Source organism: Ornithorhynchus anatinus, chromosome X5 (genome assembly GCF_004115215.2).
Source record: "Ornithorhynchus anatinus isolate Pmale09 chromosome X5, mOrnAna1.pri.v4, whole genome shotgun sequence".
NCBI classification, from domain to species: domain Eukaryota; kingdom Metazoa; phylum Chordata; class Mammalia; order Monotremata; family Ornithorhynchidae; genus Ornithorhynchus; species Ornithorhynchus anatinus.
This window is the reverse complement of record NC_041753.1, coordinates 61096486-61122307: the sequence shown is the minus strand read 5'-3', so window position 1 is coordinate 61122307 and position 25822 is coordinate 61096486. Positions and strand designations below refer to the sequence as shown.

Sequence of the window (25822 nt, the reverse complement as noted above, 5' to 3'; positions counted from 1 at the left end):
TCACCATCCTGAAAAAAATCCTCCCTTGACCCCACGGCTTCCTCCAGTTATCGCCCCATATCCCGCTTACCGTTAGTCTCCAAACTCCTTGAGAGAGTCGTCTACCCACGTTGACTCCATTCGTCTCCTCCAATTTTCTCCTTGATCCTCTCCAATCTGGCTCCCACCCCCTTTACTTCATAGGAACTGCCCTAAAGTCACCAGTGATCTCCTTCTTGCCAAATCTAATGGCCTCCACTCCATCTTAATCCTCCTTGACCCCTCATATTGGTTATTTTGTCAACCAATCAATAGCATTTATTAATGGTTTACTGTGTGTGGAGGACTGGGAGAATACTACTGGGAGAGTATACCATGGCATAGTGGAGAGAGCACAGGCCTGGGAGTCAGAAGGCTCTCGTAATATCCCGGCTAGATTACTGTCAGCCTGCTCTCTGATCTCCCTTCCTCCTCTCTCGCCCCACTCCAGTCTATTCTTCACTCCGCTGCCTGGCTCGTCTTTCTGCAGAAACGCTCTGGGCATGTCACTCCCCTTCTTAAAAGCCTTCAGTGGTTGCCTATCGACCTCTGCGCAAAACAAAAACTTCTCACTCTAGGCTTCAAGGCTCTCTATCTCCTTGCCCCCTCCTACCTCTCCTCCCTTCTCTCTTTCTACCGCCCACCCCGCACGCTCTGCTCCTCTGCCGCCCACCTCCTCACCGTCCCCCGTTCTCGCCTATCCCGCCGTTGGCCCCTGGGCCACGTCCTCCCGCGGTCTTGAAATGCCCTCCCTCCTCACCTCCGCCAAACTTCCCCTCTTCAAAACCCTACTTAAAGCTCACCTCCTCCAAGAGGCCTTCCCAGACTGAGCTCACCTTTTCCCTCTGTTCCCTCTACGCCCCCCTTCACCTCTCCTCAGCTAAGCCCTCTTTTCCCCACTTTCCCTCTGCTCCTCCCCCTCTCCCTTCCCATCCCTTTCATTCATTCAATAGTATTTATTGAGTGCTTACTATGTGCAGAGCACTGTACTAAGCACCTGGGATGAACAAGTCGGCAACAGATAGAGACAGTCCCTGCCGTTTGACGGGCTTACAGTCTAATCGGGGGAGATGGACAGACAAGAACAATGGCAATAAATAGAGTCAAGGGGAAGAACATCTCGTAAAAACAATGGCAACTAAATAGAATCGAGGCGATGTACAATTCATTAACAAAATAAATAGGGTAATGGAAATATATACAGTTGAGCGGACGAGTACAGTGCTGTGGGGATGGGAAGGGAGAGGTGGAGGAGCAGAGGGAAAAGGGGAAAAAGAGGGTTTAGCTGCGGAGAGGTAAAGGGGGGTGGCAGAGGGAGTAGAGGGAGAAGAGGAGCTCAGTCTGGGAAGGCCTCTTGGAGGAGGTGAGTTTTAAGTAGGGTTTTGAAGAGGGGAAGAGAATCAGTTTGGCGGAGGTGAGGAGGGAGGGCGTTCCGGGACCGCGGGAGGACGTGGCCCAGGGGTCGAAGGCGGGATAGGCGAGACCGAGGGACGGTGAGGAGGTGGGCGGCGGAGGAGCGGAGCGTGCGGGGTGGGTGGTAGAAAGAGAGAAGGGAGGAGAGGTAGGAAGGGGCAAGGTGATGGAGAGCCTTGAAGCCTAGAGTGAGGAGTTTTTGTTTGGAGCGGAGGTTGATAGGCAACCACTGGAGTTGTTTAAGAAGGGGAGTGACATGCCCAGATCGTTTCTGCAGGAAGATGAGCCGGGCAGCGGAGTGAAGAATAGACTGGAGCGGGGCGAGAGAGGAGGAAGGGAGGTCAGAGAGAAGGCTGACACAGTAGTCTAGCTGGGATATAACGAGAGCCTGTAGCAGTAAGGTAGCCGTTTGGGTGGAGAGGAAAGGGTGGATCTTGGCGATATTGTAGAGGTGAAACCAGCAGGTCTTGGTAACGGATAGGATGTGTGGGGTGAACGAGAGAGACGAGTCAAGGATGACACCGAGTTTGCGGGCCTGAGAGACGGGAAGGATGGTCGTGCCATCCACGGTGATAGAGAAGTCTGGGAGAGGACCTCATCTGCTCAACTGTATATATTTTCTTTACCCTATTTATTTTGCTAATGAGATGTACATCACCTCGATTCTATTTATTTGCTATTGTTTTAATGAGATGTTCATCTCCTTGATTCTATTTATTGCTATTGTACTTGTCTGTCTCGCCCGATTAGACTGTAAGCCCGTCAAAGGGCAGGGACTGTCTCTGTTACTGATTTGTACATTCCAAGCCCTTAGTACAGTGCTCTGCACATAGTAAGTGCTTAATAAATACTATTGAATGAATGAATGAATAATCCCAGTTTCGCCACTTGTCTGCTGTGTCGCCTTGGGCAAGTCACTTAACTTCTCTGTGCCTCAGTTACCTCATCTGTAAAATGGGGATTCAGACCAGGAGACCCATGTAGAACGGGGATTGTGTCTAACCCAATTTGCTTGTACCCACCCCAGCATTTAGTACAGTGCTTGGCACACAGTGAGCACTCAACAAATACCACAATTATTATTATTACTAAGCATTTGGGAGAGTATAACTGAATTAGTAGATATGACCTCTGCCGTCAAGGAGCTTACATTCTATTGGGAGAGACAGACCATAAATACTTTACGGGGATTTTGAGTAAGTGTGTAGGTGACATGGAAAGGCTAAGGTGGCTGGTGGGGATATAAAGTGGGGAGATGAGAGATGAATAAGAGAAGGCCTCCAGGAGATGTGACTGCAGAAGGGCTCTGAAGATGGGAGAGCAACGATCTACCGGGTGTTAAAGGGGCAGGTATGAGCAAGAGGTGGGAAACTTATATTGGCCCTTTGTTTTTCTCCAAAGTTATTACACTGCACATTTTATTGCACCCTGATTTCTTGGAGGTCACAGCCTTTGTCACGGCTTCCAAAAAATGTTCAGTCAATGGTATCAGAGTGCGTTCTCTGTGCAGAGCACTGTACTAAGCACTTGGGAGAGTACAGTACAACAGAGTTGGTAGACACGTTCCCTGCCCACAACAAGAAGCAGCTTGGCCTAGTGGAAAGAGCATGGGCCTGAGAGCGGACCTGGGTTCTAATCCCAGCTCTGCCAAATGCTTCCTGAGTGACCTTGAACAACTCACTTTTCTGGGCCTCAGTTCTCCTGTTCTCCCTTCTTTGTAGACTCTGAGCCCCATGTGGGACAAGGACTGTGTGCAACTTAACTAACTTGTATCTACCCCAGAGTTTAGAACAGTGTTTGATTCATAGAAAGTCCTTAACAAATTATATATATATTTAGAGAGAGACACAGAGGCAGGGGGAGGAAAAAAAAAGACTGAGCCTTATGTGGGACACGGCCTGTGTCCAACCTGATTTAGGTTGTATCTACTCCAGCACGTAGTACACTGCTGTGCACACAATAAGCACTCAATAATACAACTGGATGAGTGAAGTATGGACTGGAATGAGGAGGGACAGGAGGCAGATGCAGTAGTTAAGGAGAGACAGGTTAAGTGCTAGGATCAGCGCAGTCGCAGTTTGGATGGAAAGGGTGGATTTTAGCAATGTTGGGAGGGTAGAACCAACAGGATTTGGTGATGGATGAATATGTGGGTTGAATAAGAGATGAGTCAAGAATAACGCCAAGGTTACGGGCTTGTGAGACACGGAGGATGGTGGTTCTGTGAACAACGATGGGAAGGTCCTAGGGAGGACAGGGTTTGGGTGGGAAGATAAGAAGCTTTGCTTTGGGCACGTTACGTTTGAGGTGTCAGAGGCACATCTGAGTAGAGATGTCCTGAAGGCAGGAGGAAACGCAAGACTGCTGAGAAGGAGAGAGGTCAGGGCTGGAGAGGTAGATTTGGAAATCATCCGCACAGAGATGGTAGTTGAAGCCGTGGGAGTGAATGAGTTCTCCAAGGGAATGGGTGTAGTTTGAAAATAGAAATGGACCCAGAACTGAGCCCTGAGGGGCTTCCACAGTTAAGGAATGGGAGGCAGAGGGGGAGACTGAGAAAGAGACTGAAACTGAGTGCCCAGAGACATAGGAGGAGAACCAGGAGAGGACACAATCAGTGAACCTAAGGTTAGATAATGTTTCCAGGGGAAGGGGATGGTCCAAAGTGTGGAAGGCAGCTGAGAGGTTAAGGAAGACTAGGATGGAACAGAGGCAAAATGTTCCAGCCAAAATAAATTGAGAAAATACCAACTAAAACACAAGAAGTTTCATTTACTCTTGAGAGCAGTGATTAGTCTCATGGAAACAGATTACAAGGATAACATGTCTTAAAATGTTTATTTTAATTTTCATTGTCAAAAATCACTGGCGGTTTTCTAAAGATCATTATTGTTTTATAAAAGAAAAAGCATGTACCCTACAAAATCCATTCAACTCTGGAGACTTTTAAAAAAAATCCCTGTTTTAAAAAAGCAAAACATATAACCTTTAGGCAGGACAAATAGAAAAAAAAATCTTTTTAGGCTAGTTTAGTGAACATAAATGCAATTTTACATAGGAAAGTAATTTTTATTGGCAAATTGAAAGTGAAGACTATTAAGTTCATACAATTAACTCCTGACATATTGCAATACTGTTATGCTTATATATACTTTTTTCAGTTACCAACGCTCCCTGGTGAAGACTTGGAATGGCATAGGAAACAGGGATTTTAGTTCTCATAAACTTATGGAGAGAATTAATCAGAATCTTCATCATCAAGATATTCTTCTGCATTACTTAATGTTCGCACAATATCTGGAAGGAAAATGACACAGAATTTGAAGTTGTTTACACACTGTACAACCAGTTTTTACGTTAGGATGCTAAGTCAACATTCAGAGCTAGAAGAAAAAAGAAGGAGCAATGTTCTGCAGAACAAGGTTCAATAAAATACAGGATAGAATCCACTAGACAGCAAAGGAAAGAGGTAAAGGGAGATGGAAGCATGTAAAAGAAATAGTAATAAGAAGTAGCCGAAATTCCACTCAAATGATTCCCTCTGAAAGAGTTAAAAAAAGTAATGCAGCTGGTGACTGGAAGCCTTTTTTTGGGGGGGGGGGCAATGCCACAGGTTCCCCTCCTTCTCCTAGGCCACATGTGCCACTTTTGGGTGGCTGGGTAGCACGGCTACCCCAATAGCCCCTTGCTCACTCACTTGGGGCAACTCAGAATTTGCCACAGGCAACTGGATGAAAAGCTAGTTATTTGGTCATTGCTTGGAGAAGATTAACCCCATGTAAACTGAGCAACAAATAGAGAAGTCCAAGACTGAGAAAAGAAATAAAATGCTAAATGTCATGAAGACAAACAAGAAAAATGCTTCACAAACACACCTCTGGAACAAGGTAGTATGGGGCTGGCAGTGAGGGGACCCTGATGGTAGAAAAGGCAGATATTGCCCTGAAACAAAATAATTTCTTTGTCTAAGGGTACAATAGAAGGGCTTTCCAGGGGGGTCAAAATAAAATATTAATGGGGATATTAGGCCCGACAATCAGAAAAGCATTTGGAACCAAATGGCCTGAGTCCCAGATCACTGAAATAGATGAATGGAAGTAATAATAAACACAAAAACAGATGTATAATAGTAGTTTTTAAGCCCAAAATGAAAGTAAGAAAAATGACCTATTCATTCAATTGCATTTATTGAGCGCTTACGAGGCGCTTGGAATGTACAATTCGGCAACAGATAAAGACAATCCCTGCCCAACAACGGGCTCACAGTCTAAAAGGGGGAGACAGACAGCAAAACAAAACAAGTATACACTCAGCACCCATATTTAATGAAAGACCTTGGAATGACAGATCTAAAAAGTGCCATTCTGAGTCTGACCATTGCATCTTTCTAACCCAGTATCTGTGCCCAACAGCTACAACACGAGGCACTTAGCAAGGTCTAGTGGAGAGAGCATGGGCCGGGAGTCAGATGGAGCTGGGTTCTAGTCCTGGCTCTGCCACTGGTTTGCTGTGTGATCTTGGGCAAATCACTTCACGGGGTAGAGTTCTACCAGATAACATTCCAAATTTTTCACACTCTTCACAGATCATTTGTCAATGAAACTGCCTAAGCCTCTGTTGAACCATCAACATCATCCGATCAAATTACTTTGAGCCTTCAACAATTCACCCCAACACTTCTTGAATATATTGATATTTCTGACCTGCTCAACTGCCTAAATAGTAGCAAAGGCTAATCCCCACAATGCTTAAAATGTGCCTGCTTTCATTTGGTGCTTAAATTGTAATGAAAAAGGTGCCAGGACTCAGGGGAATAACAGCACAGCACTGCAAATGCAATGTGAAATGGCAAACCCAGAGGAGCTGTAATTTTGAATAAAGGGAGTAAGGCATTTGGATTGTTCTCAACTCCTCCCTATCTATATTGTCAAGCCTAGAAAACAGAGTCTTTTTGGTTAGGTTTTTATGTATCTTTGCCATTGCAGAGATGATAATACAAAAAATGGTTACAGAGCTGCTTTAATTCTGTTTAAACTGGCAACCAGTTAACATAGGGAGAAAGGGACTTATGTCAGGAGTTTTTTCAATGTGATTTTAAGCAAAGGTGTCACCCAGTCTAACAGCAAAGGGGAAGAGCCACAAAAGACTCAGCATCAGATGTAAGCCAAAAGTCGGTCTTCTCTTGCATGTAATGTGGACAAGACTGCTGGTAACCCAGCAGTCTTTTCAACCACACCTCCATCACAATCTCTCCTTTGAATATGAAGAACAACTAAATGATATGAAATGTGTCTCTTTCCTTCCTCATGCTGCTGAGCTTCTAACTCGTGGAAGAGAAATACAATTCAATTTCAAGTCATAAAAGCCAAGTCATTCTAATATAACCACTTTCCAATCAGGAAAAGAGAGCAGCGGGGAAAAAAACAATATATACAATTACCTGTCCCTTGTTTCTTTTTAAGCAAAGAAGCACAAGAAGCATTGGTAGCCATATCCAGGGCTAACTTCTTCTCATTGTTTTTTAAATCCGTTCTAGCCCCTAATCAAAACAAAAAGGGTTATTAGCAAATTTATGAAAATGATATATAAGGTGTAGTAACAAATCTCCCCAAATAAAAAGAGGTGAAAAATACTACCCACCCACCTCCCGAAAAGTACTTTCTTCAGCTCAGAGAAAGCAAAGAACAATTTTGGCACAAAATGAGAATTTTTCAGGAGTATGAAGCAGTGAAAACAGGAGATTTTAATAGCTTGTTTTGACATCCTTAATTAAGAAGTTTGTTGCTGCAATTGCTATGATTACAGTCAATTACCACATTTTTATTATAGCAGTTACTTTAATGTTTCTATGAAATTGCCGTTGAAACGTTGTGTGAGTAGTTCCCAACCCCAAGAGTAAAAGCTGAATCATCAGATATGTTAAGCACCAATAATTACATGCACTGATGTGATTAAGTGATGTATGACCACCTCTTCCTCTTAATAATTCAAGAAGTTCTTTAAAAGAGAAAAAGGGTGGGGGAAAGAGGATAGTTCCATTCACTAGAGCGTGGACTCCAGATCTATCCTATTAGTCCACACAGCCCTGTTCAGAATCAATCATCCTGCCCATTTTCTTTTTATCTTTCTTCCTTTTTTTTTAACAGAAAACTCATAGTAAGTACAGTCCTTGGGCCTCAAGATCACAAAAAGTTTGGTACATTGGGAAATATGAGACTCCTGATCAGTCCTCACTCTAACCCCAGTTGAGTCTGGAAGTTTGTCTTATCTTCTGTAGCAGGTTAAATTTTGAAAACTGCAGCCAAGAGCACCCAGCTTTCTCTTCTCAGTCTTTGAAAAGAAAAGGGATTCCTCTGTCCCGCTCCCTGCTCCAGATAAGCCAAGCACAGGCTGAAATAACAGGACCAGTCATTCCATTCTTCATTTCATTGGTCCCAACTGGGCCCAAACTGACTTGAGAGAAAGGAGTAGGCAGGCCTAGTGCGAAGAACACAGGTCTGAGAGTCAGAGGACCTGGTTTCTAATCCTGGCTCTGCCAGCTGCCTGCTGTGTGCCCTTGGGCGAGTCGCTTCATTTCTCTGGGCTTTAGTTTCCTTCATCCGTAAAATGGGGATTCAGTGCCTAGTCTCCCTCTTCCTTAGACCATGAGGCCCGCGTGGGACAGAGACTACATCCAACCTGATTATCTTGTATTGGCCCAGGCACTTAGAACAGTGCTTGACCCAAATAGATATGCATAAATATATATATATATATTGTATTTGTTAAGCCCTTTCTATGGGTCAAGCACTGTTCTAAGTGATATATATATAAATATATATATATACACACAATATATAATATTGTATACAAATACTATATATATATGTAGCATGTATACATATAGTGATGAGAGGTGGAAAATGGGCTTTATATAAGCATTCCACATCCCTGTACCCACTATATTTTTGCAGGGGCCATGAACACCACCAGCCCAAGGAGGCTCAACTCAGAGGAGACAGTCTCTAGACTGTGAGCTCCTTGTGGGCAGGTAATGTGTTTGATATTATATTGTACTCTCCCAAGGGCTTAAATTGGACACAGTAAGCACTCAATAAATATGAATGATAATAGGCCCCCACTGCCTCAGCTCTCCTTCCCAAGGCTGGGTCACGCTTGCAGGGTTCTAGTTTTCTGATCTCCCCTTCTCTGGGTTTATATTAAGGGGAGAATCTGTTGGTTGCAGGAGCCACGTTCCTCGATGTGATGTGCGGCCAGTAACGAGCTTTCCTTGCAAACCCATTTTGGTTGTGCATGAACCTGGGCGAGGTGGGAGTGCCCTCCGATGAACTGTGGGCTGGCCAGCTTTTTCCCCACTAGCCAGTCCCCATTCTTAGGCTGGGACCCAGAGGCAGCCCCATCGGGCAGTGGCTGAGTTTAGGGACTCACTGTAGATGTGTAGGGAAGAAAATTCGCTCCCTCTTCTCTGGCCTGGAAACCACAAAAGCTTCATCTCCCCACCAAGAATACTGAGGTTGGAATCAGCCTTAAGGCTGAAATGCATGTTCCGGTCTGAACTGGACAAACTAACTCTATGATATATATATATAAACGGTTTCCGTGAAAATGCTTACCTTTTGCCAGAAGCAGCTCTACAATATCTGCATAACCCTTCCAAGCAGCAGCATGTAAAGCTGTATCACCCAATTTGTTCTATGGAGTAAAAGACGAGAGAGCTGCACTATTAAATCAGAGGATTAAAAAACTCAATCTCAGAAACATATTTATTTTTGAAATCAATACAGAACGGGGAGAGATATGTAGAAAATTAATATTCTTTTTTTTAAAAAAAGAAGATGCCTTCGAAAGATAACAGAAGAAATGTCTTACCTGTTGGTTTAGTTCAATATTTGGTTGGGTAAACAACACTTCCACTACATCTAAAATATAAATTGAAGTGAATGGAGAAAAAAACAGAAATAAATTGATGAAATAAAAAGCAATAAGGAAAATTAGGAGTAGCATTGTTTAGTGTACATTCCCAACTTTGATCAGCTAAAGAAACTTCAGATCATTAAAGTGTTTAATGATTATGTTGTATTAAAAATTGCCAGTTACAATTAAGGCTGAAAAAAAAATCAGAACAGTTAAGACAATGATTTCTTAAATAATATTTTCATGCTACATATTTCTAAATCACACACATGCTTAAAGCATTATTTTATTTTCAAGATGTTGGTTGTTTTCCAAGTCATTTCAAGACTGAACACCTATCTTTCAACAAAACACTACTTTGAAAATAGGCTATTTAATGTAAAATAGGCATTATCTACAGGGTCTGATTTAATATTTTTTTCCTCTTGCCAAACTGAATTACATTTCAGACTTTCCTAAGGCATAATTGATTACAATAGGTTAAGCAATAGCTGGTTCATTACTCTGAACAAAAAATCCAGACTGTCTCTCTCCCCACCTCATGCGTAAGTGCAGATCTCTGTATTATCTTCTTTAGATGGCAAGCCACGTGAGAAGAACCACATTTTTTGCCCGTAATTAAGCCAGAGTAATCTTGTTTATGATTTTATCTTCTCTTAAAGAATCTAACCGATCTCCCCTAGTGATGATCCAAGAATTCTTTGGGGACACGAATTGTCACTCCCCCCCCCCCACTTCAATTTTAAGGATGGGAATAAGAACCGAGATAGGTCCAATTGAGCCCAGGTAAGGAAAACCCTTCCCTGTCAATTAAGGGTACTCTGGAGAAGCAGCAAGGCCTAGTGGAGAGAGCACAGGCCTGGGAGTCGGAAGGACCTGGGTTCTAGTCCCAGGTCTACCACTTGTCTGCTGTGTGACCTTGGGTAATTCACTTCACTTCTCTGTGCCTCCATTACCTCATGTGGAAAAAGGGGATTATGAGCCCCATGTGGAACATGGACTGTTTCTAACCTGATTATTTCTAACCTGATTGACCTGCATCTACCCCAGCACTTAGAACAGTACCTGGCACATAGTAAGTGCATAACAAATACCATTTGAAAAAAAATTAAGTTCCAAGATCTCAGAAGGGAACAGGGCTCTCTGTTGTTGTCCTTTAGTTTTAGGGCCAAGTGTCAAAGTTGGAGTTAAATGTTTTGGATTTAGAAAGTCTGAGTGTTACGGTCTGGTGTGTTCCAACCACAATTCCAAAGCCAAATGTCACCTGTTAGGTCATTCTGTCACCTGTTAGGTAGTCTGTGACTTCCTCCAACCACTTCCTAGCCTTGGTTACAGCTAATTGTCGGAAGCCCAAAACCAGGTTCCCAGTGTGCAGAACAACTGAAAAATGCTATCACGAGCGAAAAGCACAGCCTTCTCTTCCCTGAAAAGAAGAAACCCAGAAGGGAGCACCCACACTTCCTGCACAATTTCTCAATCGGCTTAAGAGCAGGGAGGTGGAGTCAGGGTGGAGAAGTACCTTGACCCCAAAGTGCAGAAGTGGCTTGGAGGAAAACTCTTAGCAGCAGAAGGTGTAGTCCTCTAAAGGCTCCATGGGACACCCTTTCCTACTCCAATTTCCCTTCATTTCTCTCCCCTGAACCCAGGTGGTCAACTGGTTCCATTCCCAATTACAGAGTGCCCCCCATCCCCCACCCTCTGGCCAGAAGTAGTTACACCACATCGCCCTACACTTTTTGCATTTACAGCACTTTACAAAAGTGTGATAAAAACAAAAACACAGTACCTTTGTGGCCACCATGGCAAGCCCAGTACAAGGCGGTGCTTCCAGCTTTGTCTAAGCCATTAACACCAACTCTGTTGTCCAAACATTCTCTCAACCAGCTCAAGTTGCCTGAAATTGTTTAAGAACAGTGAGCAAATGAGGGAAGTTTTTATTTTGTTGTCTTTAAAGTAATACCCCTCTACCCAGATTTCTACTAAAAACAGGATATTAGCCGGCCCAAGATGATTTAAATCTCTAGTTAGTCATATCACAAAGATCTTTTTTTGTTGTTTTTCAGTAAAGAGGACGGGTCTGGAAGTTAGGAGACTTGGAGTCTAGTCCCAGCTTGTCACAGTACTGGGAAAGTCAGTTTACCTCTCTGGGCCTCAGTTTCCTAATCTGCAAAATGAGGATACGATACCTGTTCTCTCTCCTTTTTGAACTGTGAGTGCTCCATGGGGTAGAGATTAGGTTCAATCTGATTATCCTGTATCTACCCTGATTATCCGGTATCTACCTTGATTATCCTGTATCTATTATTAGATCATAGAAATCATTAACAGGCTTGATGGTACAGTTGTAGGAAGAATTTGTACAATCTTTCCATATATGTGCTTGTTTAGTAAAGATCCCTTCTGCATAAATCATAAAGTACAACCAAATTAGAGAAGATTTGAAAAGCAATTACAGACTGTACATGTACTTTTACAATCTGGCACCTGGGCCATTTTCAGTTCTACCAAGAAAAGAGATCAGTGAATGGCCGGTGACTGACTCAAAGATGTATCTCTTACCTGCTAAACTATTAACGATACATCTGATCAATCAGAGGTACATATCAAGTGCTTACTGTGTGCCAAGCACTTGGGAGAGTCCAATAAAATAGAGTTGGTAGACACGTTCCCTGCCCACAACGAGCTCACAGTGTAGAAGGAACCACCCGAATTGGTTGTCTGCTAATTTAAAAAGTTTGGAAAAATATCCATATGTTTACCCTAAATCTGCTTTGGGACATGATTCTAAGGGAATTATTACCAAATTCAATAAAGATCTCTAAATTAGCACTGAAGAGATCTCCCAGAGACCTAGTTAGACAAATACCCACCTCTTTTGGCAGCTTCATGCAGTGGATTATCAATGGATTCAGCTTGCTCGGCCACTAATTTGGAAAAAAAATAAAACAGAAATGAAATTAACAGAATCAATCCATAGAATTTATTGACTGCCTACACTCAGCGCTTGGGAGACTGCAACAGAATCAGTAGGCAATGATCCCCTTTCTTCAAGGAGTTTACAAACTAATGGGGGAGAGAGACACTAAAATGAATTGCAGAAGGGAGAAATAATGGAGGATAAATGTAGTACATAAGTGCTAAGATGGTTATTATTATTATGACATTTATTAAGCGCTTACTACGTATCAAGCACTCTTCTAAGGGAGGAGGTAGATAGAGGTAGATAGAGATTCATCAGGTGGGACACAGTCTCCGTCTCCCATGAGGCTCACAGTCCAAGGAGGAGGGAGAACAAGAACTGAATCCCCATTTTACAGACGAGGAAACTGAGGCACAGATCAGTTAAGTGACTTGCCCAAGTTCACACAGCAGGAAACTGATAGAGCCAGACTTAGAACGCATGTCCTCTGCCTCCCAGAGCCATGGTCTTTCCACTAGGCCATGCTGCTGAGTATTTAAGTGCTTAGGAGGTGCTGAAATGGCAGTTGGGGGATATAAAGTGGGGAGACTAGAAAGCAAATTGGAAAGGGCTCCTGGAGGCGATTTGCTTTCAGAGAGGCTTTGAAGATGGGGAGTGCTTAGTACAGTGCTCTGCACGTAGTAAGCGCTCAATAAATACGACTGAATAAGTGCAGTGGTCTGCTTGATGTGAAGGGGAAAGGAGTGGTGAGCAGAAGGGAAGGTTTGAGCAAGAAGTCAGCTGCAGGAGAGCCAAGGCAAAGCAGAGTGAGTGGTTTATACACTCTCCCCTGCTAACAGTTTGGGAAAACTAGAGGTTCATTCAACAGTGGTGTAGTGAATGAGGCCATATTTTTATGAGAGCAAGCCCTTCATCACACCATCACGATTTTTCTACTTTCTAAGTAGAAGAAAATGAGCACCTAATATTTTCTGCCTTAAAGGCAAACCGAAAAAGAAAGCAGCTGCTCCGGCTACATTCATTCAGACTCTGCTTTCAACCAAAATATTTAGGCAAACATGTAAAATACAATCTGAAATTCCTGATGCGCATTTTTATTCTCCACGGATGGCGCTATTTATAAAAGCCTGGAAGACATGACTTATTTTGACATTCATTTTGGCTGTTTCTAGTCCCCTGTGGAACTGAATGATAAACAAAGCAGGAAAAAGAAATCTTTGTATTTTCAGGGAAACTGCAGGGCAGTGCAGCACGGCACGGCACGGCACTCCCAGGTTTGCTAGCTGCTTCCAGGACCAGCAGAGGGGATCACCCAGGCGAGCACTGTCCCACCATTTTAGCAAACCCACTGGTGGAACTTTCAGGCGAGCACCGTCCCATCATCTTAGCAACCCCACTGCTGGAAATTTCTAGGGAAGCCTTGCTTCTGGTGAGCCACCGGAGGCCATTTCTCCTCTCTAAAGCGACAGTGAGAAGGGAAAGCAACCTCTTCAAGGCACTGGCCTTTTCAAACTATCCCTTACCTGGCTCCAATCACTCCAGTCACCATGAGAATTCCCTTCTCATTCTCTGTCCAAATATCCAGCACTTATGTGAATATTTCTGTACATGTTAGGTTGGTTTTATTTACATATACTTATATAAAACCATACATAATAATAATAATAATAATAATGATCATGGTATTTGTTAAGTGCTTACTATGTGCCAGGCACCATACTAAGCACTGGAGTGGATACAAGCAAATAGGGTCAATCCTTGCCACAGTCTCAATCCTTGTCACCTGAAAAGTCGGGTGAAGGTAAGCTTCCTTTGAAAGGGAAGGATAAACCTAAGAAATAGCGAATGATATTTGTCGGGTCAGTGGGGTTGGCTAGCTCCTTAGCAGGTTGGAAGAACTTCCAGGAGACTAGTCATGTTGGGTTCGGGACCAAAGTGGAGATGGAACTTAGAGAAGTAGTGTGGCTTAGTGGAAAGAGCATGGGCTTGGGAGTCAGAGGACATGGGTTGTAATCCCGGCTCCACCACTTGTCTGCTGTGTGACCTTGGGCAAGTCACTTAACTTCTCTGTGTCTCAGTTAGCTCATCTGTAAAATGGGGATTAAGACTGTGAGCCCCAGTGGGACAACTGATTACCTTGTATCTACCCCAGCGCTTAGAACAGTGCTCTGCGCACAGTAAGCCCTCAATAAATACGACTGAATGAATGAATACTTGGCATATAGTAAGCACTTAACAAATACCATCATTATTATTATTATTATAGAACACAATGATAGGCATCTGTTCTTCTCCCCTACCTCACTGTAGGCCAGCCATAGGTCTACCAGAAATTTGCATGATTTCCAGCTGGCTAGTCCAACCTTATTTTTGAGGGCCTAAAGACTCAAAGATGGACATTTTTCACTGGTTTTATTTTCAACACAAACTCCAACCTGTGACTACTGCAAGTGATCTCTCTAAGAAAATGGAATCAATTTTGGTAAAACATCTGCTCACAATAGGAGTTCTTTACCTCTACATTGGGGATTTGGGTTTGGACACTATGCAAGACTGATGAATCTGGGACCAATGAGTGAGGAGTTACACAGCTAGCTCACGGTGGGCAGGGACTGTATCTACGGACTCTGTTGTAATTGTACCTCCCAAGGGCTTAGTATAGTGCTCTGCTCACAGCAGGCACTCAATAAGTACCACTGATTGATTCTGAATTTCCTGCAGATAACTGGCCCACAATGGTGGAGGTCAGCCTTTTCCAGTTTGGGGTTCTTTTTGGATCACTAAAAACCTTCCTTTTGCTATCATCCATGGCAGAGCCAGCTGTGAACATTTTCAGCCACCAATTAATCAGTTGTTTTTATTGAGATCTTACTGTGTTCAGAGCTCTGTACTAAGAGCTTGGGAGAGTACAATAGGGTTGGTAGACACACTCCCTGCCCACAAAGAGCTTACAGTCTAGACAGGGAGACAAAAATTAATATCAGTAAATAAATTGCCAATATGTACATAAGTGCTGTGGTGCTGAGGGAGGGTGAATAAAGGGTGCATAGCCAAGTGCAAGGGCGATGTAGAACGGGGTGGGAGAAAAAGAAACGAGGTCTTAGTCGGGGAAGGCCTCTTGAAGGAGATGTCCTATTAATAAGGTTTCGAAGGTGGGGAGAGTGCCCGTCTGTTGGATATAAAGAGGGAGGGCTTTCAGGCCAGAGGCAGGATGTGGGCGAGAGGTCAGAGGCAAGTTAGATGAGATCGAGGGACAGTGAGGGACAGTCAGTAGGTTGGCAATAGCGGAGCAAAGTAAGCGGGCTGGGTTGTAGTAGGAAAGCAGCGAGGTAAGGTAGGATGGGACAAGGTGATTGAGCGCGATAAAGCCGATGGTAAGCCACGGCCTCCATGCTAACAGGTCTCGACAGGGATAGTTTAGTTCCCAGAATGAACATGAACACGAATCGAGTAACTGAAACGGAATCAGAAGTGCTCGTTCAGCCAACAGAAGTATAAATACAGTTTCAAAGTTTACCATAGTTGCTTGGTATAAGGCCAGTCCTGCCCTTACAGGTTCCTTTCCACCAATTGGTGTCACTCTAGAAAAAGGAAAAGCCGGCATGAGTGGCATTTCACCCTTGCATGCAAAGTTTCTGCAAGTCATTAGGCCAAGAAAGATCTGGTCATCAGAATACGCATTTCTCAAAATCCACCAATGCCACCCCTGATTGCTTCTACTCCCTGTATCTCTAGGCTAAGAGAACCCAAGCACCTACTAGCAGAAAGCACATTTAAAAATTTTACAGAATCCTCATTCCCAAGAAAACCGAACAAAAAAGGGAATAGAATGGAGATGCACAGTATAATCCATTTATTTTATAGCCACTGTCTGATTAGACCAGTTACCCAATGTCCTTTAGACCCTGGGCTTATTTTCAATGACTTAAAAAACACACCTGTACAGTCTGCCCTCAATTTATGACTTTTCAAATTTCAATGAATGGTATTTCTGATGTTTCTAAATTAGCATCCAGTTTTAGTTTTATGGCTTTGTGGCACAAGTTCTATTTATCTCCATTTACCACCTTCAGAAACACAGTGCCCCCGGGGTGATCAAGAATTTAACCCCATCTCCGCTCAGCATCTGACCTCTCCCACTCTGTCCCTCTTTAAAGTTTCCTCTCCTGTCTCCCCCGAAATAATGTTCCAATTTACCAGAGTCTGTGAGCCCCACCCTAACCCCCGCATACCCAGACTCTGGCCCCTAGAATCAGTCCTTCCTTCCTCCCTCCCCAAAGCCTTCCTTTTTTTTTCGTGTTTTTTTTTCTTTTTTTGATACACATCCGGGCCGACCCTTTTCCCTGCAATCTCCTCCCCTTGCCAGGGTGGCCACAACCACAGGGCCCAGGTGGGGAAGGAGGCCCAGGAGGGGACAATTACTGCCTTTAGGAGTAATAGCATTTATGAGGCACTTACTGTGTGCAGAGCACTGTACTAGGCGCTGGGAAAGAGTACACAGGTACATCGATATGGACCCTGTCCCTCGAGGGGCTCATGATCCCCTGTGGATGTGTGACCCTGGCTGTGTGTGTACAGTTGTGTTTGGAAGGTAAAAAATGGTGCCAAACTTTGAGGTGGGGAATTGAGAGTGAATAGATTCAGGGGAACAGGGGGTTGGACAGAGGATACATGGAAGCTACGCTGCCCCTCACCGCCAGCCAGCAACTTTTTTTTTTATTACAACAGATATACATAAAAGGCCAGGCCGGCCCCCTCCCCAATTATGGTTTCCCGTCACAGTGTGAATCCAGTGTGGAAAGAAGCCTGGAAGGAGAACTCTGTTATACTACACTCTTCCAAGTGCTTCTTTCAGTCTTCTGCACACAGTAAGCACTCAATAAATACCATTGATTGAGAATAATAATTATGGTATTTGTTAAGTGCTTACTATATGCCAGACACTGTACTAAGTGCTGGAAGACCACCCCCTTCGCCTCCTCATCCTACGTCGGACAGATAGGGAAAAGCTGGCCTGGCCAGGTACAGCTGTGGTGTTAAAAAATGAATTGAAAAAAAAACAACCCCAACTCAGTACTAGGTAGGTAGAGGGGAGGAGATGTGCAGTTCCATGGGGACCATGGAGATGTGGCACTTGAGGCTCACAGGAGCCACGGGGGAACAAGGGAAGAAAGTTAAAGAGGCAACCTCACCCAAAAAAATCCACTCATGAGCCCATTTAAATATAAAGGGTTCAAATATAAAGGGTTGCTTGCTTGTTTGTTTCATGGTATTTGTTAAGCGCTTATTATGTGCCAGGCATTGTACTAAGCATTGGGGTAGAAACAAGCTATCGTGGGACACAGTTCATAATCCCACATGGGGCTCACAGTCTTAATCCCCGTTTTACAGATGAGGTAACTGAGGCCTAGAGAAGTGAAGTGACTTTCCCAAGGTCACAAAGCAGAAAAGTGGCAGAGCAGGGACTAGAAACCAGGTCCCTCGGGCTCCTAGGCCCATGTTCTATCCACTAGGCCTCATCAGGTGTGTAGGTAGGGATAATGCATAGTCTACAGTGCAATACTGTACTATTATTTAGGTACTGTAATTTTAACTTCTTATGTGATTTTTATGTCAGTATGATGGTTGCTGGTATTTACAATTTAAGTGCATTCATATATCTATTTTACTCATCTGTACATAATTCTGGTCATCCTCTATTTATTACACTGCCCCTAGGAAAAAACTGTCTCTCATTTACACCATTTTGACTTAAGACACAGTGTTCAAGAGAAAGCTTTTTCATAAATCCAAATGACTTCTCTTTAGGTGTACTCAGTTTGCCCAGGGACAAAACATATTATGAAACTCACCATGTCGGTAATGTAGATAATATCCCCTTCTTCAAAATACAGTTCATCAGGCTGGAAAAAAAAAGGGAAAAAAAATGAAAAAAATGGTTTGGGTAGGAGATTAACAATACATTTAGCGGGGAAAATAATTGAAAATGCCACCGCTTCTAAATCCTGTAGAATAATAGGACTTACTCCAGATGAATGAGAAAAGAAATCAAATTTTGAACACTAATGACAATTAAATGCAAGCAGGGGAAGCTGGGTTACTCCCTGGGGATTTCGAGCAACTGGAGTTAAGCTCGATTCACTCACTAAGTTCTTCAAACAAAAAAGGGATTTTCCACTGAAAAAATTAGGCACTAACAATTTCTACTGACAAACTGTGCTCTGCATCCTGTGAGCTTTCAACAAACACTTGGTGGTGGGGAGGATGGTTTCTCCTTGTAGAAATTCCAAAATACTCTCCAAAAGTTTTCTTGAAAGAACAAAGTGTCTCTCAAATGAGATCCTGAAAGAAATGAAGGCAGTCTCAACTCTTCTGAAAGGCCAGGCGCCAACAAGCGCTCTTCTTTCTGCTGGGAAGCCTGTTTATCTCCTTTCTTCACTCTCCGCGTGGATATATTGGGATCCTGGGAGCCAGTTAGGGTGGCCCGACTGCCTTGCCAGATTCTGGGTGAGGAGCAGCACAAGACGTCAGATGCTTTACGCTGGGCAGGCAGTGTAATGAAATGACGTCATACTTGCCACTTGCCCCCCCAAGTCCACCCAGAGCCACCCAAACCTAGCACGTTTTTCCAGGTGGGCCCCCGGGGCCCCCACTTCCCCACGTGATCCAGAGCTATAGCATTCCCCTCCCACGATGCCGTGGACGCAGGGGCCGCTTCCGAACAGCAGAACCTGATGGCAGAAGCTGAGACAGCGGGAGGCTGGGAACTGAAAACAAAGATACTGGACGTGAAGGCACCTGGTGCCAAATTCACACAGGACACAATGGCTGAAAACTGTCCAAGCTGAGACCAGAGGATTGGTCACCTTAAGACACGACAAGCTACCCTATCTCCCACCCCAGAAGATGGAGGCCAGGCTGAAATCTGCGCTGGATGTCTCTGGGCTTCTTTGACATCAGGAATCCAGGCACCTCATAGACCCCCTTCTCCTTTCCCACCATGATCTCCGGGGAGAAGCTCCACTGGGACGGAGGGTAGGTTGTAGCTTACCTTCCCAGTGTCGCACACCTTGGGAAGATCGTGGCAGTTTTTCACAACGGACCACTGGCACAGAGTTGCTCAAAGACCATGCCACTAAAATATTGTTCCACATTTGCTGGGTTGGTTTCTTTTAATGGCATTTATTAATCACTTACTATATGCTATACACTGTACTAAGCGCTGGGGTGGATACAAGAGAATCAGGCTGAATACGGTCCCTGTCCTACCTGGAGATCATGATCTAAATTTAAATTTTCTCACTCATTTTATTTGGTTGCAGGTGTTTCCCCGTCTGCCCTCCTCCCTCGCCCACTTTTAGACTGTGAACCCCTTGGGGAGGAGGAACTGAGTCTGAATCTGTGGCCCTGATGAATTTCTAATCTTCCAAGGTTATATCCATTAGCTGCCACTTAAGTGCCATGTGAACTCTTGGAATATGCACAAACTCCCAGAGCATTTGGGAACATATCCTACCTATCCCAAACAGTGATGTGTATATTCCCTTTTCCTTCTTTCTGCCATCTGTAATTCATTTTAGTGGAGATCTCTCCCACTAGATTGTAAATTCCTTGAGGGCAGGGATTTAATCTCCCGATTTTACCGAACTCTTCCCAAGAATTTAGCGTGGTGCTTGGCACACAGTAGGCACTCAGTAAATACTTTTGGCCGATTGAATCGATATCCATGCATTTTTCCCAGGGCTCTGCTCCGTGATTTGCACACTAAATGCTTAATAAATGCTACTGAACTACTAAGTCAACCCTCAAGCTTAAAGGGGCAGGTTTATGGGGTAAGGCAAGTACCCCAACTCAGCCAATAGTTAGTATGGGTAAGTTTGCAAAAAGGGCTTTTAAAATAGTATGTGTTAGGCATTTACTATGTGCGGGTGTTGTACTAAGAGCTGCGGTAGATGCAAGCTAATCAGGTTGGACACGGTCCCTAACCCACATGGGGCTCACGGTTTTAATCCCCATTTTACAGATAAGGTAACGGAGGCAGAGAGAAGTGAAGTGACTGGCCCAAGGTCACCAGCAGACAAGTGGCGGATCCGAGATTATTAACCAGGTCCTCCTGACTTCCAGGCTTGTGCTCTATCCACTAGGCCACGCTGTTTCTGGATGTTAAGGCAGCTGCACAGGGCTGAACAACAATCCTTTTCAGGGGCTCTGTATAGCATCTTCAAATTCAGGTCAGTTTCTGTATTTCTAGGTTCAGGCTCACTCACCATCCACCACAGTCCCAGACAGCTGCTCCAAACACCAGGCCACCCATATGGCTGCCAGGACTGCATTGCCAGGGAGAAGGGAAGGACTTTCTTTTTCCTGCCAATTGACTAATTCAGACTCTGTGGGCCTCAGCAATCAATAAAAGCAGGATAATGTTCACATACTCCATCAAAGAAAATGTTAGCACAATAAATGAAATAAAAAGTGGAAGCTGGAGGAACGAAGAGAGTATGGATTAGAGATACACATGACAAATGGACCAATTGTAAAAAACAAAAAAAAAACCCAAAAACGTTTTATTGCTCCAGAGAAAGAGAAAACTTTCACTTTATGAGAAACCAATTTGTCAAAAGCTGTAGGAAATAAATGAAGATGGTTTTGCCAAAGCTCATCAAGTAGCCTATGTACATCTTTAAAAATGTACAAAATACACACAACCCTTTTTTCCGTACATATTTCACTAACCTTTGATTGGACAGGTAAATGGTTCCCATCTGTGCGATTCGTCTTAATAGATCAATGACTTTTTTTTTTACTTTTAGCACAGCAACTCACTCTGGCTGTCAACACGTTTTCACTATTTAATGTGATAAAATTCTCTTTATTAGGCATGATGGACCTGTTTCCCTTTCTGAAATCAAGCACCCACTCAGAAATTCTCTTGTTCACATTAAATATTCATAACAAGCTTAAAGACTCCAAAGCAGCAGGTGAAATACTGAGCAGTTACCATGTATATTTTTAGCTCCTGCAATGAGACGACACATTGACCACCTTCCTTTATTCTCTACTTCATCTTCTAGCAAAAGTGAAAAATCCGAAAGGTCTAAAGAGCAACTCCTTTAGGTCACTTAGCTTTATAAATCAATGCAGTGGAACACATAAAGTGTTGATCAGGTAATAGTCAACTTCATTTTAAGAAAAACTGATATATATGCACGTTAAAAAGCCGTTAGCCAAGTGTGCTTGTGGAAAATACCATTCATCTTCTATTCCTTCTTCCTTTATTAGAGGTGAGAAGGTAGAAAAGAGGGCAGGGAGGGGAGGAGACATCAGGGAAGCAGAATGAGAGGGAGGCCCACATAGGCTGAAGATTGGGGGCTTGGAATGGGGCCTGCCTGCCTCAAGCCAAGACCCAGAACTGGGAAATCCAGAACTGGACTAACACTCAATGGGGCCTGAAGGGAACAGAACCTCACTTTTCAAGGGATAGGACTGTTGGGGGTAAGACTGTGCGACAAATTCCAGAGGCCAAAAACGTTAGCAAATAGCCTGTGCACGTAAGGGCCCCTGCTGTCAGCCTATAATTCTACTAAGGAGGCACAAAACTATGAAGATAAGGTACTAGCCAGCCTACTCCTATCAGAGCCCAGTCATATCACAGCCCCACCGTTTATTATTTATGCGGCGGGGGGGGGGGGGCGGTGCAGGAGAGATGGGAAGGTTGGTCCAACCTGAGGCTTTATAGGACTCAAGTAAGAGGAATGCTGTAAGGAAGAAATTGCACAATATATGTATAAAACCTTGAGTTTTCTTGGATAAATTGCATCCTGCCTTGGCCATTTGCTTGCAGAGGAGCCTTGCTTTTGTCTAGGCCTTCGGTGCATCATAACTATGCTCCCTTCCGATCGCCTACTCAGCTCCTCTAACTCCAATCTATTCTCTGTACCTCAATCTCATCTCTCTCACCACCCACCCCTTGCCTACATCCTCCCTCGGGCTGGAACTCCTTCCCCTTTCACATCCAACAGTCAACCACCCTCCTCACCTTCAAAACGCTCCTTTAAAAATCACATCTCCAAGAGGCCTTCCCCGATTAAGTCCTCATTTCCCTTACCTGTGCTCCCCTCTACACTGACTATGTATTTGGCTATGTACCCCTTAAGCACTTAGATGCTCACCTCAGGCCCACAGCACTTATGTAAATATCCTTTTACTCAATTTCCCCTATCTGTAATCGATATTAACATCTGTCTCTCCCGGTACTCCTTGTAGGCAGGGATCATGTCTACCAACTCTGTTATATTGTACTTTCCCAAACAGTACAGTGCTCTGCATCCAGTAAGGACTCAATAAATACCAATGATTGGTTCCTTGGGATAGTGGCTAGTCACCAGTTCCCCACACCTGTACAAACGCCTGTCCGTGTTCTCTCACGTCCTGCACTAAATCCTTACCCACTGCAATAGCACCGAGGACAACAGTCAGAGGAGGTCCCCACTCTCCAATATGGCCCACTCCCACTTGGCTCCAAATGGAGCTTCACCTCAGCCTTTCTTTTGGCACTACTACCCCTGGACGGGAAACACTCTTTAGCTTCTCTCTTTCTCGATATATATATATGCATGTATGTGTGCGTGTCTGTGCATGCCTGTGCACGTTTATACACATATGACTTTTCATTTTCAAAGGTGATGCTACTGACATGATCCTGCCCACGCATGGGTGTGTGGCTGAAAAGACCGGTGCATAAATAACACTTCCCTCCACATTGTGAGCATTGTCAGCACTTTCTCGCTGTGCTGAGGTGTTTCTCCTGATAAGGGCCTGTGCCTGTTTTTCAAGCCTGCTTCTTAGTATCTCCATTTTCATGAAGTTTTTGCTTAAGAGAAACGATCCCTCTCCCCATCGTGGCCCACTAGCCTACTCTGTCAGTCACAGCGGTCCTCCAACAGTCTATTGCTAGAGACTAGGCTTCACCAGGTCTTTAAATTGTTCACTCTACCCAGTCTGCTGGCATGGGCCCCACCTTATGTCCACCATACAGCAGTCAGCTGGATAGCCTTCTGTCATCTTTTCTCCTCACATCCCGCCCAGAGAAGTTGTGTTGCTGTGCGCTTTGCCTCAGTGATGGTTAGCTGTGATCCAAGACTTCATTGTCCATCATCCTTCTTTGTCATTTGATGTTGGGGTACAGATGACCCTGGTGAAACCGCTCAAAAAACTGAATGTGTCTTCTGTAATAGGTCCAGGTCTCAGTCATAGAGAAGGGTGAAACCACTACAGCTTTATGAACCTTCAACTTAGCGTAGAATCTGATACCCTATTGTCTGTCAATCAGCCAAAAGAGATGTTGGACCTTTTTCATACTGTTTTCTACTTTCTCACCTAACCGTGCATCGTCAAAATAGTGTATTGCCTAGGTAGCAGAATCTGTTAACCGCATTAAATTCTGTGTTGCGGTTGAAAATCTCTAGTTGGGTATAGGGTTTCCCGGGGGTAGACTGGTACTTAACCTCAGTTTTCTTCAGATTTATTGGTCTAGAGCGCTGGGTTGAATCTCCAGTGACTCAATCATTTGCATGACTTCTTCTGTGTCTCAAGAGCACAGTCATCAGCATGTAGCCGTTCCTGGATGGCTGTCTCAGAGACTCTTGATGATCCATTCAGCTCAATAGGCCACAAGCATTTCCTGTTGGATTGGGAGTGCATTCTGACTCCAGCTTGCAGATCCCTTGTTGCATCTTCAGGTATGGTGGCAAAAATAGGTTGAGCAGGAGGGAAAACACTTTATTAATAACAATAATAGTTGTGGTATTTCCTAAGCACTGTGTCCAACACTCTGCTAAGAACTGAAGTAGGCACAATACAATCAGATCAGGCACAGTCCCTGTCTCATATGGGGTTCACAATCCAAGCGGGAGGGAGAATATGTTACAGAAGAGGAAACAGACACAGAGAAGTTAAGTGAATTTCCCAACGCCATACCACAGGCAAATGGCAGAAGCTGAATTAGAACTTGGGTCTCCTGACTTTTGGGCCTGTGGTCTTCCAATTAGGCCACACTGCACAAAAATGATCCTAAAGTCCTTAGTAAAATGACTGTAAGGATGCTTACTAATGTCAGATCTGGTTCTATTATGAAAAGAAAAGGCACTTAAAACCCTAGGGTTATTTCAACCCTAGCAAGGTGCAGTGTTTTATTCAGAAAATTGCCACTAAATATGATCATTTTCCCCACTGCTCTGGCTTGATTTATTTTCAATAATTATGGTAGTTTGTAGAAGTGGAGGTCCCTGCTGGCTAGACACAGCCAGGACTGTTTCTCAGCAGAGGCAGCAAAGCTGTCATCATGATCCTCTCTGTGGGCATGGCCATAGAGAATTCAGCCTCTTTCTAAACAGAAACCCTCTCTGTCCATTTGCCCTTGCTCCCTCCCTTCCCAAGGAGACAATTTTGATACAGCTTTTAGTGTTTTCTCTTTCAGAAGGGACAAGGACCTTGATAACTTTAAAGATACAATTATTCTCTCCAGTTACACGATGAAACCATTAAATGTCTCTGATTGTTGTTAGTGCCAAAACAGAGTTGTTCTTCCCTAAATGTTTTGAGTTCATAGAGATTTCAAAGTTAAAGTTTATATTTCCATTAAGAAACCACCATGAGGGCACCTAAGGAGATTTTTTCAATATTACTATGATGAAGGGGAGCCATTTTGAAAATCTGACAGCATACTTGTGGGTAGACAGGAGAAAAAACAGAACCACAAGAAGAAACTAGTCCACCTTATTCTGATTTCAGCATTTCCAACCTTCCATTTAAAGAATCAGTGAAAGCTCACATACTGAAAACTGACTACTGGGCCATTAGAATGCTATCTTCCCACGAGACTGCATTTACCCTTCAAGGAATGGGAATTTTGCTATTTGTGCCCCCAGTAACTACACACCTTTAAAAGGTGAACTGCTGAGGAGCAACAAGGTAAATGGTCGGCATTGGCATTTCAAACACAGGCTTTCAATAAGATCCTTCCTACAAATAAACTAAATGGGCTGGATTATCTTCATGGATAGTTTAAAATTCTAAAGGCCCGGGGGCCCCTGAGCCACCTATGGGAATAAACGGGATATGCTGGTGTTCAAACGACCACCATTCAAACATTCCAAGTTCATTTCCTAAGAAGTTCCTGGCTATTTAGGATTAGAGGAGCTGGAAGAAAGACACTTTGACAAGTCTGTTTCTATTATTACAATTATTAACAATCAAGACTTACTGAACACTACTGTGTTAATAGTGTCACCACAGTAAAATCAGATAATGCCTACTGTCCAGAGGGGTCTCCCTTTCAAATGAACGAACTTCCAAATGCTTTCTGCCTGAAAACCATTTCATCCAATAGTGGAGAGGAGCAGTGACGGCTGATGAGGGCAAAATGCAAATCTCCTGGGAAAACTGGGAAAAATTTTAATACAACTTGCTAAAAACATCTTGTTCATCCTGAAATTAATAAGGGTCTATACCCTCTATCTAGAGCTTCATAGAGCTAGGAAACACATGAGGTATACATATATA

General features: G+C 43.8%; 1 protein-coding gene across 2 annotated transcripts in view; it reads right to left on the bottom strand.

The window, feature by feature from the left end:
* Window positions 1-4247: 4247 nt before the first annotated feature.
* OSTF1 (osteoclast stimulating factor 1) overlaps window positions 4248-25822 on the bottom strand; it is a 47100-nt gene continuing 25525 nt past the window's right edge. Inside the window, exons 1-9 of one of the 2 annotated variants that reach the window (XM_029055605.2) lie at window positions 20530-20735; window positions 18115-18165; window positions 15780-15843; window positions 12213-12266; window positions 11129-11236; window positions 9298-9347; window positions 9042-9120; window positions 6869-6967; window positions 4248-4725 (exon numbers count right to left, since the gene is read on the bottom strand). In XM_029055605.2, the coding sequence (XP_028911438.1) occupies window positions 4667-4725; window positions 6869-6967; window positions 9042-9120; window positions 9298-9347; window positions 11129-11236; window positions 12213-12266; window positions 15780-15843; window positions 18115-18165; window positions 20530-20595 (630 nt within the window). In that variant the 5' untranslated portion in view covers window positions 20596-20735 and the 3' untranslated portion in view covers window positions 4248-4666. Of the gene's footprint in view, window positions 4726-6868; window positions 6968-9041; window positions 9121-9297; window positions 9348-11128; window positions 11237-12212; window positions 12267-15779; window positions 15844-18114; window positions 18166-20529; window positions 20736-25822 lie in introns of those variants that run through there. The other variant, XM_029055604.2, reaches the window with a different exon arrangement.